Here is a 22,274-nt window from a genome sequence, read left to right as displayed (position 1 = left end):
GGGGGAAGTGAAGTGAAATAAGAAATTGGAACAAAAATGAAAGTGCATATTTTAATGTATTTTTCGCTTGACCGTGCATGTTTCATAGTTTGATGGTGCATGAATGCATGCATATTTTGGGATTTTATAGTGCATAAAATTCTCGTCTCTAATGACGTAAATAATGAGAACATTTGCATATGATGAACATCTGAGTTGTTTGAAATTTCTGTGTGACTATTAAATCAAGTTTTTATATTCCTGATTTTCAATCTAAAAATTCATTGCGTATTTGAAATATGCACATTAGGGTCCCGATTATTTGGACTTTGAGTATCCAGCCTTCCACGTTATCCAGATCACTTTTTTTAAAATTACAGTAGTGTACGTACTGTATATATTCAGTACTGAACAATAACAAAGTTTTTTAAAGTCAGTTGCATACTGTACTATATTATGAATAAAAACTCGTTTATTACAGTAAAACCCCGATTATCCGTCACCCTATTAACCGATTTTCGGATTATCCGATTGTCTTTCTCCCTTCCTTCCTCTTTTTTTTTTTTTTTTGCTACAGAAACATATGAAGTACGTACTACTGCACATTTTATTTTCTAGAGAGTGTTATTACAAGCCTTGACACTTACACAGTATGATCTGCTGTTCGAGTCGCCGTACTGTACAACTTCTACTGTATATAAAGTATATTCCATGAGTGACAAAACAAAACGTGTACCGGAAAAAAGTGCGAATAATTGAGTGGTTTGGGGAAAGAGAAACTGTGGCTGATCTCGCATCAGAATACGAGATTGATGTAACAATTGTGCGAGAATTAATAAAAATCAACAATAAAGTGTAGAAAGTACGTAAATCTACAACACGAGACCTGTACTATTCCTATCTTTCCGCTGACAGTCATTACAAGGAATTTCTTTGCTCCTTAAAAACTTGTCCTTGACAACCAGACTTAAATGAGAGAAATACTCATTCACTACCTAGCATGTTAAACACAAGACCAGGGAGGAAATTTAAAAAATGCAAGTATTATCCACTTAATTTACGAAAATATTTTATGGTATGGATTATCCGACTTTTTCGATTAACCGTTCAGTCCACCCACTTCATTACCACGGATAATAGAGGTTCTACTGTATATGTACATATGTGAGTAACGTCTTTCTACATTACTAGGTCCGACCTTTGTCCCTTTAAGATTACAGAATCAAAAACCACATAGCGCTCTCACTCTCTGTATTATTCGGATTTTTGCTTATCTGGATTCCCTCTGCCCATATAGTCCGGATAATCGGGGCTCTACTTAAGTGTAAATAAGCACTACAAATTAAATTCTAAGGAGAACTGCAAAGAACAATATTACAGTATACAGTGAGACTTCTCTTAACCGACCCTCTCAGTAACGGACACTTTGAGATTCCCCTGCAGAATTAAATGCACTGTTATGGAAAATACGTTTTCAGTAACGGACATGCTCTATAACGTACACGGACAGACATGAGATGCTCTAAATATCATCAGTCATCTGATAACCCTACTCGTAATTTTTTAAGCCTTAGGTCCTTAGGGTAATATCTTTCTTGTATGATTCATAACATCTTATTGCAGACTTCTCCTGTTCTGATGACAGAAGAGTCATCTGTTGCAGAGCTTACCCCACCAATTCCCTTACCTTCACCTGTTGCACTATGCGAGGGACATGTGATTGAGCTAGTTCTGCTGATAATCTATGTTGACTTAAAGGCTAAGCACTAAGATAATGCCCAAGAACTTAAGCTCACTTCTGATGTAGAAATGTATCTAGAAGATTCAATTCAAAAAGCGACAAGAAATTGGATAACATTTCAGATTTGTTACAAATTTAATATATACAACTAATATCATTGTAAGTACTACTGTATAAAAATTGTGTCCAAAATTACCATAATTACCAAAAAACTCAAAATAAATAAGACTTGTGTCAAAATATGGTAGGTTCATTTTGTGTTATTTTTCCAGTAGTGTACACTTCTCAAGTTTTTAAATCCCCAGAGGTGTCTGGAATTGAGAAGTTTCATTGTGTATGCTTTTTCATGATCTTGTGAATTAATATTTTGAAAGCATAATAGAAAAGTATAATTTTGTTTTGTAAATAAATTAACTAAAGTACCAGTTTTTCCTTACCTCTTGAAAATAATATTTTTTCAATTTGCACACATGGAGACTCGATTGCCAACGTCAATACGATAGCCAGTATAAGTGTAACAATAAGGTTGAGGAAAAATTCTCTGAACTGGAAATTAGAACAAAATTATGTTTACAATTCATTCGAGGACATTTAATGTAGCTAAAATTGTTTAAATTATTGTGTTGTTTATTTTCAGGATTAAAGACTTCTGTTTTATGGTTCAATGTATTTATTCAGCAGAAATTATTTAACTGACTAGCAATATTCTTCGAAAAACTTTGAGACATGTGTCCCTGATTACACAACAGTTGCCTAAGTAATTAAAATGAAGCGAATATAATATAGACCCCATACATATAAGTTTATGCTTATAATGGATGTAAAACGAAAATCATTAAAGAAATAGCGGTATATACAAATGCTCTTGCATACTCAAAATTCCTCCAATTAAAGATCTAACAACATATTTGACATTCATTTATATGTTTAAAGTAGTCAACAGACTATCTCATTGTAACATGACCTTAACTTTCAATATCGATATTCGTCACCATTTTACTAGAAGTTGCAATCTAATACATATTAACAATAATTCAACTAAATATGGTATAAGAGATATCCGGTATGCGCTGTACAAAAATTGTAAGAGTTTGTCAACAGGAATTAGAGAGTACAAAACATATCTCAATATCTGTCAAAAATTCTCTCTTCTCACTTCTATTAAAGTAATTCTTCCCTCCTCTCTTTGAAGTAAGTTCTTTAACTACTCCAGAGTATTTGAATAATTATGTTGTAAGTGTGAAAGTAAGAAAATGATTGTATTGTCGCTCTTTTATTTTTCTTTAATAAATATATATCTTCAGTTTGTTTTATCTGTAATGGACTAGTACTGTACATAACGTTTCTCATTACCAATACCTGTTAAATAGTTCTCACTTCTATCACATTTATTCTTTCTTTTATTTCAAGTTTCTTATCTTATATAGATTGTATAAGCAAGTTTCAGTGTATTATCTTTATTTACTTTACAAAGTTAGCCTATATTGTCTCTTTGTTTTTATTGTAAATTTTTCTAATTTCTCTACTAATTTAAATTGTAAGTTTACTTCCTTTAAATGTATGATTGTGATTACTTCCGTGTTAACTATTGTGTACTGCCCCTTAGGATGAACATTTGTACTCTTTGGAACTTTGGGTACAATTAAAATATAAATAGGCCTAAATAAATAAATAAATAAATAAATAAATAAATAAATAAATAAATAAATAAATAAATACGGTACATCACAATATGTATAAATAAATAACTTAAATATTTCAATACTACATAACAATAGGATACATTCATTAAATTTAAAAATAAGAGAAATGTAACATAAAAATCGAACTCTTATGTAAATTAATAAATGAATAAATAAATAAATAAATAAATAAATAAATAAATAAATAAATAAATAAATAAATAAATAAATAAATAAATAAATAAATAAATAAATAAATAAATAAATAAGTAAATAAATAAATAAGTAAATAAGTAAATAAATAAATAAGTAAATAAATAAATAAGTAAAATAAATAAGTAAATAAATAAATAAATAAATAAATAAATAAATAAATAAATAAATAAATACGATACATCACAGTATGTATAAATAAATAACTTAAATATTTCAACACTACATAACAATAGGATACATTCATTAAGTTAAAAAAAAAAAAAAGAGAAATGGAACATAAAAATCGAACTCTGATCCGCGAAACAGGATTCCAATACTAAACCCACTCATCTCATAGGGCAGGGTTCGTTGCTCCATTTGGTACAATTCTTGTATGGAGTACCGACTTGAATCTGATAGTTTTTTGTCACGTGAACCTAGTTTCGGAACAAGGTACAGGTTACAAGACTCGTATGATTTTCAGTGTGACCCATTGTACAAAGAACTTGCACGGCAGGAAGTTCATAGTAAATGAATCAATTGCTTAAAATATTAAAGTCGTAACTGCTATGAACTGATTTCATTGGCTAGGATATGCTTTTTGTTGAATATTGTTAATAATTTTAGTACGACTTATTTTGACACAAGATTTCATAATGTAGGTTTATCCAGCAAGGAATATCCACCATTCTTTTTTGTTAGGGGATATGAAGTTATGTATTCTCTGAACACTTCAGGTATACCATCTTCGCATAAAACTTCATTTCACTAGAAAGGATTACGAAATTGATAGAACAACTTAGAAACATACATTTCCTTTTATTCTCTATACTAAAGATGATCAAGTGCATAATAGTTTAATGATTTGACTACAATCAACTTAGTTGACAGACTGAAATCGCATCTTCAAGATAATGTGACAACTGATTTGAAGAATGTAAGAGATTACGAACAATGATGACATGGAAATAAGATCGTTGACAGTGATTAAGGATGAGACTTTCGTCAGCTTGTAATTTTTTTGTCTTATTTAACGAGACTGTATCACTATTAGATTATTAAGCATTGAATAACTTTATGATATCTTTAATGTGTCAACTTTTGCAATTTACTTGGCTGACTAGTTTCGAAGTGGTATTCTTCATTGTCCGAAGCCTAGTCATGAAGGATAGGCCTACCACTTCAGTCAGGTAAATTGCAAAAGTTAACAAAGATATCATAAAGTTATTCAGTGATTATAAGTGTTAAAAGAGTGTATTGAACAATGAATAATATTAAGCATTGATTGAATTGATGATAGTGAGACCTAAAATGGCATTTGAGGAAATGAGGCCGAGGATTCACCTTGGAATTATGTGACGTTACAGTTGGGTAAAACCTCGGAAAAAGTTAAACCATGTAATCAGCCCAAGCAGGAATTGAAAGCCACTCCTGAGTTCTGGTCAAGAGAAAAATGTGTCTGCTACCTGAGCTACACCGATGGCTAAGTTGTCGTGTTCATGGTTGGTGAAAGTGGCTGTTAATTTCTTATAGCTTAAAGAAAAAGTAAAATTAGTCAAAACGTACCTTATTAAGCACACTCTGGTATACTGGCACTCTTGCTGAGATGATATGTCCCAGTACAACATCAAAATGGATCAAATAAATAGCGAAAGTGAGACGAGCTAGTGGCCGCCATACTGGCCAGGAAAGTATAGTGTTCAGTAAACCTGCAATAGTACAATTTCTATGTTGTCTTTATCTTGAATTACTTCTCAGATTGTTACTTAAGGAAATAATATTCGTATGTCAGTTTAAAGTGGGATTTGTTATTTTTTTTTCAAATAGATTCTAGGTTCCTTATGAGATTAAACTTTGACATTGACATTGATTTTAAAATTATTTAAAACTATTTCATAAACGAGTTACAGATATTATTTCATTAGTTTCAATTATACCTTGTTTTCATGTTTTTGTGCATACTCGTCAAGGTTATGTACTGTACCTCCGTATCCAGATACGCAAGCAAAGATGACCCATGTTATAGCAATAGCCCATAAAGGACGTGTAAGTGCATGATAAAGAGCTGCCTCTACAACGTTATATTCATAATCCAACTGTTGAAAAGGATGGAGGCTAACATACACGCCAGTTAGTAATACAATTGCCAGTAGCCATGCTAAAGTGACAGTAATCTGAAACAGAATACAAATCTTTAATTACGAAAAACCTTTTCGTAGTCTTGCCAAGCAGAACTTTTCTCATAGGTAATATATTCTTATGAAGAAACATACTTTGTACTAAGGTTTTTCAGCTGGGTTCCGTGAGAGATTGCAATAAAAGAAAATCTGATTTTGTGCTCTGTTTTGCAAGTGATGTGTGGTGACGAGCAGCATAGTCTTTTATAAAACTGTGCCCTAATCTATATTTTTATTCTTATTGCTCTTGTTTATGTTTTTCGTTTCTGTACCGTTAAACATTTTGAATAAATTTGCTTGCTGTAAATAACATTAATAAAAATAAATTTACAACTTGTATTTAACTTACCGAGCCTACCATTAGAAAAATTTAATTCCATTTTTGCTCAAGTGGATTTAACACAAATAACAAATTTGTTATTGTGAAGAATAATTTGGTGTTATGAACTGTCTTTTGAGTCACTTCGGCGTTTTGGATACATTTTTTTCATTATTTAAGTATTCTGAAATAATATTATTTTCTTCATGATGGAATTTGTAAATAGTAGTGAAAGAAAGTTTTCAAAGTCTCTCATATATGAATATGTTTTAGTCCAATTTGTCAATCCTTCAAAATCATGTCGTGTGGCATTGATATTTTCTGGAGTGGTCATACAAACAAGTTTTCCAACACAGTTTTCATCTTAGATCCACATTCTACCTTTATTACATTCCAATTTTTTTTTATGATGGTGTACGAAGTATAATGATCGCTTAATGTATCCCCATATCAACATAAATTTCTTTGCCGAACAACTCTTTCAAAATGAATATTTTAATTGCTGATCAGTATTTAATTGTAATTAAATGGGAATGTCCGTCATTTTATTTATCAATATTATAATGTTATAATATATAAGATATTTGAGTATTTTATTTTAAAGTGTTGAACGTTTTTGGCGTAATATGCCATCGTCAGAACACCGTGTGCTAACTTTCATAGGAAGACAACAATAAAGTAAATTTGACTTTACAATAGCAACAAGATTATGTTTTATTGTGTTTATTGTCCACGTATGAATTGTTTTATAATATTTTAATATGTAATCTATATGTGTTCATTGTATCACTAGTCAATACCGCACACACATAGCATGTATTCATATCTATGTGTCCATTGTTACGTGTTCTGATGATCGCATGTAACACCAAAAACGTTCAACACCTTCAAATAATGTAAATATTCAAATATCTTGTAAATTATGACATTGTAGCATTGATAAGCAAATTGACGGACATTCCCATTTAATTACTGTAAAGTGGCTTATCGGACCCACACATCATGTTTATCGAAAATATTTAATTTTGTTAAAACTGAATTTTTTTATCTGACACAATTTCTATAAAGTTCCATATTATAGAACCAGTTAAACTTTTTATCACTAAATATGACATAACTATTTATCAAGCAACATAATCTTTTCAATGGTAACTGCTTTCTCTTTTGTTTATAACGAAAGTCCAAGTTAACTACGTATATTTCATTACTTCTTAGTATTCAAACTTCATATAGGCTAATGCAGAAAAGGAGTAGAAATAGTCTAACACCACTGTGTTCCCAACTTTCTGAGTGTCACGAATCTCTTGTAGCTCATATTTAATTTTGGCGGACCCCCAAAATTGTATAATTCAGGCTGATAATTATGTTATACTCATTAAAAATTTGCATATTGCACCAAATTAAACATCTTTCATAAATTTACAGTGATATTAAATTTCAGTTTTAGCTTTTGATTATAATCTGAAAATACATAAATATAATATGTTATATGCTGTGAAAAATTAAGCCAGTTTTTCAGACTTACCAAAAGGTTATAAGTGGGATAGTTAATGTTGTTTTGCGAAGTCTGGAACGATTGTTGATAGGCCTATTCTAGGTCACTAGTCTATCTTAACCCTAAGTTCGCTTCTATATTTGTTCTTCAAGAAGACCAGAGCGAAAAATGTACTGTTGCACAGGTATGCCGATGCAAATGGCATTAAGTGTTATATTACAATTCGTGAAACATTGGGATATATGAGTGGTGCATGCAACCAAGATTGCATCAGGAACGTAGTAGAAAACACTATTTTTAAGCTCGAATCAGAAGATAATGCTAATAATTCTGACAGATCCTTATCTGTTATTGATGAACAAACTATTATTTGTCACCGATAAGAGAGTTAGCATACTTTTTTTGTTGCAGGAAGCATAATATTCCCTTAATTTTAATATCAGTATTTTTTTTTTTAACTTTCAAAGATATCGGACGAGATTTCATTGTGTGGTGTTAGAAAACCACTGAGAGTGAGAAATGAATCGAATTCTCGATTGATAACTGAGACTACAAGTTCTTCAGTCTTATCCTGAACGGTGAACACATTGAAAGTTGAAGCCTGAAGATCAGAATTTAAAAAGCTAAAAATGTCGAATGGATACGCAAGATTTACAAACCAAGAGAAATCTCTGAGGCGAATTTATTCCAGTTCAACTCTGCGTCTGCAAAGTCTGAGACAATAAAAATAATTCCAGCAAGCTGATAGAAATCAAAGGACGTGATAAAGTTAAAATTACACCTAGTTAAAATACTGTTCTAAAACACACTTTGGTTTCTCGGGCTACAGGTTGGGAACCGCTGGTGTAACATATTCTGTACAGAAGAGTCTGTAAGAGTCTTGTGTGTGATAAAGTGTTTTCGAAATAACTTTTTAGAGATAAACTACGACAAGCAAACTAAGTCATTAAGCTGTAATGTTTACAGCCATGAGGAAGATCGGCACTTTTGTGGGGAGAAATTCTCGTCAGTGACCTAGAAATGTATTATATTCGTAAGTTGATGCATAGGGGTAAGTTCATAGCGTTTTTGTTAATCATCACAATACGCGTTGTTAGGAGATTATTTTTAATTTGTCTTTGTTATTTGGAGTGTTGTGATTGTAAATATGCCTTGAATTTTACGGATTCGAAGCAAGTTTGCGCTATTTATGGGCTAAAGAAGATGGAGTGCCAGGTAGAAAAAATCGAACACTTCCGACATATTCTTCTGTTTAAGTTTAATAGAGAAGCAAAGGCAGCTCGAAAAATTTATGCTGTGTACGAGGAGAATGCCATCGGAGAAAGCACTGCAAGAAAATGGTTCTGTCGTTTCAACACACAAAACACTGTACAAAACTTAGTGTCAATCCACAGAAGATGGTGATATATGTTTGGTGGAATGAAGAAGGCGTCGTTTAGTAGTACGAATTGCTTCCCAGGAATGTAATCATAACTGCTGATGTTTATTAACAACTCAGGCGCCTCGCGGCCGCAACTGAAGAAAAATGACCGAGAAGACTGAATCAAATGCAACACGATAGTGCACTCCCGCACTTGTTTGGGAGGTTATTTGACATCCCCCATATTCTCCCGATCTTGCGCCCTCAAATTTCCACAGTTTTCATTCTCTATCCAACAGTCATTCAATGGAATTCCTTTAGTAACGAAGATACCGCTTGACGATTTCTTTAACCCCAAACCATCAGCTTTCTTCAAATGCAGAATCAAAAAACTACCCCGGCATTGGCTGAAAGTCATAGATAATGCAGGAAAATATATAATATTACTGATTAATTTCTGTCTCCTCTTCATTTCAAATAAAACTTTTGTTACAGCGAGAAAACGCTGTGAGCTTTTGCATCAACTCAGTAAAATTCAGCCCACATAACCTATTCAAAATGTAATTGAGGTAAGGTGTCTGGTTACCTTTGGAAGACTGTCAATACCAGCAGCAACTCTTGCTCTCCAGTCCGTTGTAGAATACACTAAGTAGCCACACAAAAGGCCTACAAACCATGGAACACATCTTGTATGTGTATGGAAGTAGGTGTAATTAACTTTTGAAGTAGTTCTGAAACAAACATTTTTCTATATATTAAATATTAATCCGAAATTCTTTTGCTGTTTTCTATTAGAAGAATCTTACATGTATTCATGTGCTATATGAGCAATACAGGCATAAAAAATGTTCTTATCACCAAACGAAGTTGAACTCTGATACTAAATAAATTATGTTAACTATTAGATGGCATACATCTTGATTACACAACTTTTAACACTGTATCACTTCGGAATATGTATGATAAGAACGTTCTTGTGTTAAATTTTTTTTAACGTACCTTGTTAACATGTTTCGACCTATTTTCGGTCATCTTCGGAACTGGTCGTTGTTGGTCTTAACAAGAGGCGCCAAGACCAACAACGATCAGTTCCGAAGATGACCGAAAATAGGTCGAAACATGTTAACAAGGTACGTTAAAAAATTTAACACAAGAAAGTTCTTATCATACATATTCCGAAGTATTAGATAGCGTTGCAGGGAGTCAGAATTTCAATTCTTCTCCATGTCATCATTGGGCGTGAGTGATCAGAATCACTATTTGACATTTTTTTAAATAAATGGATGGTTAAGCAGGGCTTGCAAGACAGACAGGATGCAGTATTTAAACCAGGGGTTCTCAACCTTTTTAAGATTGTGAGCACCGCCCACATGTAATACTAAGTAAGCGAGTACCATGAAATCGAATAGGTTTAATGTATGAGGGGCAGTCAAATGAAAAGTAGCTTTAACTGTGCTTTTGCGAGTTGCCACCAGATGTCAATTCAGGAATCAAATTCCAGTGGTACCAACTTGCCTGCCGTGAGATATACGCATGGTGACCCGTTTTCATTTGATTGCCCCTCGTATACATACATAAATTAAATAACATAGAAAATGTTCATTTTAAAAACATTCACCAGGATAATATGATCCTTAAACTTGAATATTATTTAAAATTTCAGTGAGGTATTTCATAAGTGAGAAAGTTTTTTTTTTGTTTTGTTTTTTTGTTTGTTTCCCCCCCTCCCGCATAGGTAGTCGTCCCGAACTACATTTAAGAGAAACACTCTTAGTATTTGGGAACTTTTGTATCTTCTGTTTCCCAAAAGCTATGAATTTTTACTTTTAAAACATTTCAGCGCAAAGGAGGACTGAAGTTCTATCAATTAAAGTTTCTCGCGAGCAGTCATATTCTTCTTTTGAATAATCTAGATTTTTCTGAGCAAGTCCACATTGAATTCAAAGGGATTATACATAAAGAAATACGGAAATGACTATTCTGTCGCTAAAATAGTATAATGGATGGATAGGAACACTTTATTCCGACTCGTACGACAAAGTTTGTGTTGAAAAAGGATCTCAGGAATGTTTGTGCTCGCGAGCACATTTTTACTTGCATGACGAGAGCATGAAATGTGAATAAAATAGCAACGTAGTGCTCGCACCAGGTTGAGAATGCCTGATTTAAGCTATAGAGGACTGAGTGAGTCCGAAAACTATTCTGAATTTTTTTTTGGCAAAAATCTCTTCCATGCGGAATCGATTTCACCACCTTCTTATCCTTAGTTAATAATATTTCATAATGGGCGAGCTTACTTAGAGATATATGGATAAATAAATAAACATTTCTTGTACTATCAGTAAATTTTTGCTAACAATGAAATTGTTGATGAGTTTATATTGATACTTTCCATCAAACTGCGCACACAGACAAATCTTCACAGCAGATAGAAAAATACAAAAAATTGGGTGTCCATATTGATATTGTAAGGTTCCAAAATAGAAGGTTTAATAGATTATTAATGAAAAAGTTAAGTAGCTTTTGGCTTTGCGTAGATATTGTGGCAATCGTGTTGGAAGATTCTCGTTGCTTCGGGAGTCGAGCGCGCGTCCGGCAGAAGGGAGGGCGCAAGATGGCGAGCTTCGGTGGGCACTGAGGCGCGGGACGCGGGGTGCTCGGCTTCGGCGGATGCTGAAGCACGGCGCGGGAAGGGAAGCTATGGGTCCGGCGTAGAGTGGAGGGAACGGACGTAAGGGAAAACGTCTGGAAACAGATTGTTCCCGAAGATCGAAGGATCGAGAACGTGTGATTTAGTAAATAAAAGCGCGAGTAGCCTTCGAAGTTTAGTTAGATCGTCAGCTGCGAGAAAGCTAGTAAGCGGAGACGTATCCAGTGGATCTGAGTTCGAGGTGCAGTGAACTTGAGTGAGTAACTGTGGCAGCGTCCAGGCGAGTGCGGCGTATCCGGAAGTCTTGGGTTCGAAGTGCAGTGAACTGTATCTGAAAGTCCTCGGTTCGAAGTGCAGTAAACTGTATCTGGAAGGCTTGGGGTTCGACGTACCGTGAACTTGAGTGAACTAGAAGAACTAGCCAAGGCGAACGAACTGTGAACTGAGAACTGACAGTTTTGTTTTGTACATAGTGTTTTGTGAACATTAGTTGAGATTAGGAGTACATTGTTGTTCTTATCAATAATCCACTTGTATAGTCATTGTCATTCTGTGGAGTGCAATAACGACTACTCTGTTACAGTGTTGAGTGGAATACCCATTGTTGACGGGTGTGTGATTCAAGTTAGAAATAAAGCTCACATTGTTGTTGTTTAAAAGTTACAATATACTTATTTAACTGGCACAGTGCACACATCACATAACAGCCATTAATAATAGAAGGCATTAAACTGATCTTCAAGTCCGAGTCGTTGATTCTTAGTGCAGTATTTCAAGTACCTACGGTAGTTCTCATACAGTTATTATGGACAGCTAATTTTTATATTTGTCTATCTGCTGTGGAGATCCTAAGTACGCGCATTTTGAGGGACGGTTTCGACATTTCTCTAGGAAGAATTATTCCTCTGAAATTTATTGTAGAAGTAAACGTATATTCCTAAAATATTTACAAGGTCCTTGTGAAATCTGGATGATCTTCGTGATTGTAAGACTCCACAAAAGATAAAATAATTCCAAGCATAGATGCAATAATTGTTAATCCAACTCCAATTTTTGGTCTTTTGTGAAGAGTGATCAGAAAAATTGGTGATATCCAAAACATTTGCATGTCAACTGCAAGGAACCAAGATGGTATTACACACTGCAAAAAAAGAAAGGAAAGCAATTTTTAGAGTACTTCTGAACAGTGCTAGATTAAGCAGAGTGTTTCAGTGACGTGATTACAATCTTTAAGGAATGCTAGAGATAATGAATCTGAACAATTCTCATATAGAAATCTATGCCCTGACACGTTTCCATCTGTAGTTTCCATGTGTATTGTCGGGTTTCTTTCTGTATGAAACTGATTGAACCACAGCTGTTCATTCTAAGGCTATTAAGAGGCCATGGTAAATAGTTTTATTTTCTTTAATGTAATATTATATTATGATGCAAGGTTGGGAAGTGCTTTTTACAAAATCGAGGAAAAGTTTGAAAAACGAGTTAAGTGAGTTTTTCAATTTCCGAGATTTTGTAATGCACTTCACAAACGTGTACTGTACAACATTTTTTCCACGATCAAAAGGAGTACGATTAGTTTCAGGAAACAGGAAGTAAATCAAATTATTGATAAAGGAAATGTTTTTTAAAATTGCAAATACAATATATTTTGCATTGAAAATTTAGAGCAATATTATTCCAAAACCTTCGCAAAATTGCACTGTAATGGTAACTAAGTAACAATAAGTGCACTGTAAAGGTAGGCGCTTACTTACGAACGGATCCGTACGGCGCATTAGGATTTTTATTCTCTGCATTATTTTAAATGGAGCATCGCCCACTTGGCCGTATCGCCTCTGTTCGCATGACCGGATTCCGATCAGAATTCTTGCCAGAGAATTCTAAACGGATTTCCATACAGTCCAAGATCGAAATACAGGGTGTTTAAAAATACGGGGCATAATTTCAGGTATGTATTTCCCACATGTAGACAATCAAAATAGTTAATTACAACATGTGTCCGGAAATGCTTCTTTCCGAGTTATGGCCTTCACAACATTGAAATTCACCGGAACGTTTTTCTTTCCGCAGGTCATTACAGAAGATGTTCAAAATGTCCACCTCCTGCTTGAATACAGACCTCACATCGATGTCTCATTGACCTGCGAACACGATACCAAATTCCAGGAGTATTGCGTATGTCCTCAGAACATGCCACAATTCGATTCCGAAGGGATTCCAAATCAGGCACCGGAGACGATTAAACCAATGATTTTAAATGGCCCCACAAGTAGAAATCGAGAGGGTTCAGGTCAGGTGAGCGTGGAGGCCAAGCAATTGGGCCAGCTCTACCTATCCATCGATCAGGAAACCTTCGATCCAAGTACCGGCGAGCCGTACGACTGAAGTGTGCAGGAGCGCCATCATGCAAGAAGTGAATGTGTTGACGATTGATCAGTGGAGTGTCTTCTAAAACATGAGGTATGGTGTTTTCCAGGAAGTTTGTGTACTCCTGCCCCGTAAGTCTGTTTACAAGTACATGGGGTCCAACTAATCGATCACCAATGATACCAGCCCACATGTTGAGGGAGAACCGCACCTGGTGATGAGATGGAACAGTTGCACGTGGGTTTTCATACGCCCGTACATGCTGATTGTGGAAATTTGTTATGCCATCTCGTGTGAACTGTGCTTCATCTGTAAATAATACTAAGGCAAGAAAGTTCGGATTTACACCACACTGCTGCAAGAACCACTGACAGAACCTAACTCGTGCAGGGTAATCTGCTGGTGACAGGGCCTGTACACGTTGCAAATGATAAGGATACAATTGATACTCTTTCAACAGTCTCCAGACAGTCGTATGAGGAACATTGACTTGCAACGCTACCCTCCGTGTGCTGATAGAAGGAGTCATGTTCACAGCCTCCAGAATCTCCTCCTGTACTTCTGGAGTTGTAGATCTTGGTCGTTCCCTTCCCAAACCAGGAGATTTAAATTTTCCATACTCGCACAGACGGTAATGGAGACGTACAAATGTCTTCCGATCTGGACATTGTCGCTGTGGGTACCTCTCCTGGTACAAACGACGAGCCAGCGCAGCATTGCCGTCCGCCTTACCGTACATGAAGTGTATCTCCGCCAGCTCTTGATTTGAATACATGTCGCACAGTCTAACGCCTACACAACACTGAATGTAACCTTCGCCTCGGAATGAACTGTCAGAGTGCCCTCTTATTGTCTTCTTTGACGGCAACGACCTGCGGAAAGAAAAACGTTCCGGTGAATTTCAATGTTGTGAAGGCTATAACTCGGAAATAAAGCATTTCCGGGCACATGTTGTAATGAACTATTTTTATTGTCTACATGTGGGAAATACATACCTGAAATTATGCCCCGTATTTTTGAAACATTCTGTATAGAATATCATAGCAAATATATCGATTGCAAGACCTCCAATCGCGGTAATATTGAAGGTATAAAGAAATGGATGACGCGAAGTTTATTTTATTAAGTTCAACAGTATGAAGAGCTTTATAATTTATGAAATTAGAAATATAGCAATGTAATATGGAGAAAGTACATATGGGATGAGATTGGGAAAACACTAAATTAACCAGGTATGTTCTTCATAGTTTATGTAAGTTACAGAACTATTGATTTTATTTCCAGGTTCAGTTCAGAACACTACAATGAAATAATGCGCTCTAGCGGTAAATTACAACACTATTATTTTGATTATTCATTCTGAAATCGTTTCATAATAACTTTGTGGCACACGTTATGCCGTCATAATAGAATTTTTCTCCGTTCTACCCATTCTTCACCATATGGTAGTCCCGAATTCCTGCACGGAAATATCATAGTAATATGATAAGCTTAAGTACGAGTAATCACTTAGTGATTCAAGATGGCGCCTTGTTCCGTCGGACTCCGGCCACTTGGTCACTCATAATGAGTGCACCTCTGTACATAGTGTTGGACATTGTGCCACTGTCACATATTCTGTGACACAGCACATGAGGGTAGGCCATCAAAGGGGAACAGAGAGGTAGAACTGAGAGGGATTCGATCCGACATCGGAACTGGAATCTGGTATGGCTTAGTGGATAAAGCGTCAGCACGTAGAGCTGAAAACCCGGGTTCGAGTCTCGGTGTCGGAGAGAATTTTTCTCCGTTCTACCCATATAGTAATGCAGTATTCCTGTAAGGAAATATCATATGTACTTCGGTACATCATAGTAATATAATAGAAGTCATGACGTTTTAGTTTGCTTTATAATGTTTTACGGCACTGGTACAATAATGTGGCAGCCACAGGTGTAGCTCAGGCGGTAGTGCGTTTTTCTACTGATCCGGAGTTGCTCTCGGGCGTGGGTTCGATTCTCGCTTGGACTTATTACCTGGTTGGGTTTTTTGCGAGGTTTTACTCAACCATAAGACGAATGACAGGTAATCTATGGCGAATTCTCAGCCTCATCTCGCCAAATACCGTCTCTCCATCACCAATTCCATCGACGCTAAATAATCGAGTAGTTGATACAGCGTCGTTAAATAACCAAATACCTATAAAAATAATGTGGCATTTTATGCATGATTTTCACTGACGATAAAAACTGTTTAAAACGCTGGAGTACAACAAAATTAATGTTATGAAACTATTTACTGTGCAGTAATATTTAATACATCATGCTGTTATGGCAACTCCTTACTTCATAGACCATGATATCAAAACTACCCATAATTACATATTTGATGTGTTATTTCTTTATTAATATTTTATAATGCTGTCGTACAAAAAATAACGTATGAAGCACGTTTATAATGTTAGAAAATTAGAAAACTCTCTTCGCTTGTTTCCTAAACATTGACTCATGTAATAAAGTATAACATTATAAACTAGTTCCATAATATACTATTATTGGTATTATAGAATTGATATAAAATACAAAAGAACTCGAAATTCGATTGTTTCGTTTACATATACTCAAAAAGAGAATTGTATCCTATAAATAGGAACGTCTTATGAAAAAATCATGAAGCAGATCTATTTCAACTTACCATTTCACTGTCATTCACATAGTTCTGAATGTATAACAATGCAGACCACCAATACTCGGTACAGACACTCTTATCAACTCCAATTCGTGCAAAATCCCATAAAGGGCCACCTCCTAATTTATCTATGAATGACACATGGACTAATACAACTGCTCCCCATAATGGAGTAATTCTGTAACAGACAACACATAGTACATAACGGGAAGACTAATATTGTGATACTGCAGCAGTTTGACCATAAGTTCAGAATTGAGACATGTGCCGGAAAAAAGCACATAAGGTTATGTGCTCTTTTTCCGAATATTCTATTTAAATGTAGCCTACTGTCATAATCAAATAACATACCTAGTCTCCAAGCTTCATTGTAATATCTTGCCGCAATAGACTAGGACAACAAGAGAGGCACATAAGGCTATGTGCCCTTTTTCCGAATGTTCTGTTTAAATGTAATAACCAGGGAACGGATTTATATGGACTAAAAATATATGAAATATGTAAATATATATGTAGTTATTTTTACCAAAATATGGAATTAAATATGGATTTTTACCAAAATATGGAATTAAATATGGACTTAAAATTATAAAAAAATGACTATGTACGTTAAATATTGGTACATTTTAATCAAACTAAACAAAAAATATAATGGACGTACCTTATCTTCCAATGTAGTTTCAACAAAACACAATTTTTATTGTCTGTTACCATAACAATAGGTTACAAACATTTCTTTCAAGTGCTGAAAAGTGAATCTTCTTCTATTGTCTCTGAGGATAGATTTATACTGACTAAAAGAGCGTTCGACGTCACAAGAAGTAACTGGTACATAATTCAATTTCACAATGTCTGCTGGGGATAAGTCCAAGTTAATCTTCACTGTTGATTCACCACTCATCACAGCAACAACCTTTTGTAGTTCTTCATATCCAGGGTTTTTTGAAAGTACAGTGTCCACCTTAGCTCTTACTGCATCTGCAACTTTACCTCTACCACGATTCAGTTGTTCCACAGTACTATTTATAATTTCAAAACTTTCAGATAGTGAAAGGTGCCTATTTTGGAGACTTTTGAGCGTTTTTATGATGCATGAAAATGTATGCTGAATGTGAGCTAAGTCATTCTTCACACTTATGTCACAGGTAACTGTTTTCGCAGTATCAATTGAGACTGCATCTTCAGAGTCCAATGCAAGGAGAACATTGTTAATAGAGTCTATATGTTCGGCATAATATTCAACTGCTTCTAGCCATGTACCCCATCTAGTTAAAATTGGCTTTGGTGGCAATGGAATTTCAGGGTACATTTCTTTCAACACGTTAACTCTACTGGGAGCTTTGAGAAATACTTTTTTCACTGATGAAATCAACAAATCTACTTTAGGGAAATTGTCTCTGACCACTTCTGCCACACGATGAAATGCATGCGCCACACAAGTAAAATGAGTCAATTTAGGATATACAACAGATAATGCTTGTCCAGCTTTGACCATATAAGGGGCAGCATCGCTAATAAAGAATAACACATTATCGTACATAATACCCTTTGGCCACAGGATACCCATAGCTTCGTTGAACAGTTTAACTATAGTTTTGTTATTGCACTTTTCTAGAACATCACAATGTAAAAGAATTCGTTCAGAATATTGTTCACTTAACAAACCGATAACTACATTACCAACAAGTCTACCTTCTTTGTCGGGAGTCTCATCAATGGAAACCCAAATTGAACTATCTTTAATTTCATCTCTTATCTTCTGTATTGTCTCATCGTAGATGGATGGAGCATACGTCTTCCTAAGTGTTGACTCATCCGGGATTGTATGTTGAGTATATTTTTCAAGGAATTCCCTGAAGACCTTATTCTTTAGTTTGTAGAGAGGAATATCAGCAGAGATGAGAGAACGGCACAGGTCGATGTTAAACTCAGATCTTACATTCGATGTTGTTGGTTGTGTTAAAAACAATTGTCTCTGCTTGGAATTTAGTTGTTTGTTGGCCTGATGTTTACTAGTTGTAATGTGTTGTTGCACCAGGAACTTTTGTGTAGATGATACTGCACACTGACACAAATTACAAAATAATATTTTATTGTCAGTTGATAAACCATCTTCTTTAAATTCTGAAATGTAACTTGTTAGTTTTGATTTTAAATTGACTGAATGACGTACTTTTGGCATATTTACCGTCTTTATAGTATGATTTACAAAACTGAACCTATGTGTACTCTGACTGGCATTTAACTGTTGAGCTGCACAACTGAAGTCTGTTAAAAATTTTAAATTAAATTAATACAGTTTTGTAACTTACTTTCCCATTGTTGATAGGACTGCTAATTTTCAAATAACTCTGATGTTAAAGGGATTACTGAACATGTGTTTAAATCTCTATTGTTGAAATGTATTTTTAAAAGTTAATGGAATTTTGTTTTGTTTTATTGTTAAACCTAATATAATATGGACTGTTTTATATGAAATATGGAAAATATATGGAAATTAACGAAAATATGTACTAAACTCTAAAATATGGAAAAATATGGAAAATAAAAGTAGGATTTTTCAACCCTACACATTGTGAAACATAAAGATAATGCAAAATATAAATTATATTAGCTTTATAAGTAAATATGTATTTACATATAAATCCTTTCCCTGGTAATAACATAAGACTATGTGCCCTTTTTCCGAATAATCGGTTCAATTGTACCACCGTAATCAAAGAACATAATGTCCAAGTTCCATTGCAATATCGTGCCGCTAGAGTCAGGACAATGCAATGTTAGATAACGTGGCTATATTGATAGAGTCACTGTAATGTTGGAGTGTTCCTCACAAGTATTCTGTGTACAGCTGATCGTACTCTCTTAAGCTTCATTTATAACACTGGTTGTCAGCACTCGCTGAAATGGGTAGAGTGCATGGAGGGTAAGAAAATATGTTCCATCGTGCACAAGAGATAGGGAGACAGCATACCGCCAGCAGCCACGAATGCACGCCAGGACGTCTTGTCTGCGGGTAAGAGACGCTAGCCCGAAGGTGCAGTGTTCTAATAACCGCTATCTATAAGGTGCAATTTTCCATGCGCGTACGGTTGCAATCTGGGAAGAATATTGGAAGAATCAAATTTAAAACGCGCGTTCAATTAAGATGCATGAAGATTTTGTGTCTACATGGTGCGCGGTTTTGAACATCATCTTCTCTACGTACGCATATTATTTAATATTAAATATAAATCTTGCATGCATTGCTTGAATGATTAAAGTTGAAAGAAAAGTTGAATAGTGTAGATGCACTTTAAGAGTGTGAAAATTCATTAGCATCATTTTTATGTGATTGCCATCAATAAAACCTCTATAAATTTCCTCGTGTGAAAAAGTCATACTTGTTTCTGATGCAGCAGGAGAACAAAATAAAAATACAACTGTCTGAAATTTTGTGCATGGTTTGTTAAAGTCTTAAAGTGCATCTATCTGTAGTTGAGGCAATGCAAATAATTCCTTAGTGACCAATTCTTCTTACAATGCCATAGGAACTTTGACCTCGTAAGATCTGCTACAAACTAGAAAGTAGCCATTGGGACAGCAAAACTATGGTTAGAAGCAATAGCAACGTGCAGAAACAATCCTAGGAGATTTCAGGTAACCATGGAACGAAATCTTATTAAGTTATTAAGGACTGGGATGCAACTCTAATACTATAATTCAAGAAGAGCCCATCGTAACCTAGAAGCAAGTTCACCACAATGAAATACTCGTATTTAAAATGTGCTCAAGTATAAGGTCGATGGAACTGTCCTGTGTTCGGAGACATACAATCCCATGTGAATTTCCTTTAAACTAGGTCATCCAACAGAATATGAATAGAACGCTGCTTGATGTCAAACCTAACACCGTTCACTTTCCAGTAGTAAATCAAGCTAAAATGAATGACGTAAAATATTTACTCCCATAACTCAAAAAAGACGTGTTAACTGGTTGCAATTTCTCCTTGAAGAACCTTACATTGTCTAAAATGAACATCGTGACACATAAAGATGTACATAAATTTGATTTAGGTACTTTTAGATAAAACTTTTCAGTCCTTTACATTTCAGTTCAAAGAAAACTATGCTATAAGTTTAGAAATTGTCATTTAAGAACCGGGCTTGATATAGAATGCACAAGCGTTACAAATATAGATGTAAATGAGTCTGGTACTGTTGAATTTTGTACAATTTTGAATAAAATACTCAAGTTTTCTAGCATTTTTGAAGTAATTTGTCAAAACATGTAACACTCTTCGGAAGAAGGGCACATATAAGACCATAACATTGTCGTGTATATGTTAAAGTGTATGCATGTACTCGTATTTCTCGAAATATAACGCAAGGGACGTAGAATATTAAAAATGACATACTTCAAACCATAAATGACACCAATGTTCTTTCCATGCACAATAACTGGTACCCAAATATCCTTTTAAAAATATCTCTTAATGCAGTTCCTGCCTATGTGTCTTTTTTCCGGAAATGTCCTCAATTGATTTATTGAACATAGTCAATTTGTTGTACTCAAGAAGTAAGAAAGCAGCAAAGATATCTAAATAGACTGCAGTTCGATTGTAATTTATAGTTACACGTAATTTTATAGACTGTAGTTTAAAAAACATGCTAACTAAAAAAATACATACCACGAAACTTTACCTTAGGAATCGGTGGAGATAAAATATAGGCACGTTAAAAGTTCGCCCAGAATCCAAAATTTGCATGGTGACGTAGCACAACAACATTCCACTCAACACGAAAAATATATCAACAGCAAATTGCAAATTGCCGAAATAGAGATGTGGCCATTCTCTTACCTGAAAGAAAATCAATTATTGTGCTTTATTGTATTCGTTGATCTTTTAATTATGTTCTTCGATTGATGTAAAAAATTGAAGGAGTCCATATAATTTCCGTGTGACTTTTTTTTTCACCATTTAAATTTTAAAAACTCAGTAAGTATGTAACATTAGCCTTAGGCTGCAGTGTAAGCTTTCGGGTCCCTCCTCTGTACAAGAGAGAAAAAAATATGTTAACATTGTTATTTGGATAATTATACACTTTAACATGCATTTGAAACTGAATAATGTGAATGTTCTGTGATATATATCTGATGTCAGTGCCTACACAAAATAGTAATAAAATAATGAGAATTAGTATATTATATCTGCAGTGCTTGGGAAAAGTGACGTAAGTCAGTTTTCACAAACCTTTTTTGATAATTTATTGACAACTTACACTGGTTTATGTCGATTTGATTTTTTTCTGTATGAATTATTGTAATGGGAGGAATACCTATGTATTCTTTTCCAAGCGAACAGATGTTCCGTAAGTTGTCAATAAATTATCAAAAAAGGTTTGTGGAAACTGACTTGTGTCACTTTTCCCGAGCACTACAGATATAATGACATACAAAAGTGAAGCTTTGTTACCGAGTGAGTCAAGTTAGATCAAGCAAAAGGGGACACATCCAAAATTACAATTACAAAGTATTAGAAAGTGGTAAAACAATCATAACAGACTTAAAAAATTAAAATGTGTATGGATCCTGAATGTATGTATCCATAGTGATCTAATTAGAAAAAAAATAAACACTTTAATTTGTTAACTTAGTTATAG

The 22,274-nt window shown here is 34.6% G+C and overlaps 1 protein-coding gene across 1 annotated transcript in view; it reads right to left on the bottom strand.

Moving 5' to 3' along the window:
- The window catches only part of LOC138706348 (nose resistant to fluoxetine protein 6-like), a 37,962-nt gene that overhangs the window by 1,800 nt on the left and 13,888 nt on the right, over nucleotides 1-22,274 (bottom strand). Inside the window, exons 7-13 of the mRNA XM_069835520.1 lie at nucleotides 21,315-21,472; nucleotides 16,639-16,810; nucleotides 12,549-12,739; nucleotides 9,535-9,679; nucleotides 5,582-5,771; nucleotides 5,164-5,306; nucleotides 2,158-2,266 (exon numbers count right to left, since the gene is read on the bottom strand). Of these exons, the coding sequence (XP_069691621.1) occupies nucleotides 2,158-2,266; nucleotides 5,164-5,306; nucleotides 5,582-5,771; nucleotides 9,535-9,679; nucleotides 12,549-12,739; nucleotides 16,639-16,810; nucleotides 21,315-21,472 (1,108 nt within the window). The remainder of the gene's footprint in view (nucleotides 1-2,157; nucleotides 2,267-5,163; nucleotides 5,307-5,581; nucleotides 5,772-9,534; nucleotides 9,680-12,548; nucleotides 12,740-16,638; nucleotides 16,811-21,314; nucleotides 21,473-22,274) is intronic.

Source organism: Periplaneta americana, chromosome 9, assembly GCF_040183065.1.
Source record: "Periplaneta americana isolate PAMFEO1 chromosome 9, P.americana_PAMFEO1_priV1, whole genome shotgun sequence".
Classification (NCBI taxonomy): domain Eukaryota; kingdom Metazoa; phylum Arthropoda; class Insecta; order Blattodea; family Blattidae; genus Periplaneta; species Periplaneta americana.
This window is presented reverse-complemented; position numbering and strand designations above follow the sequence as displayed.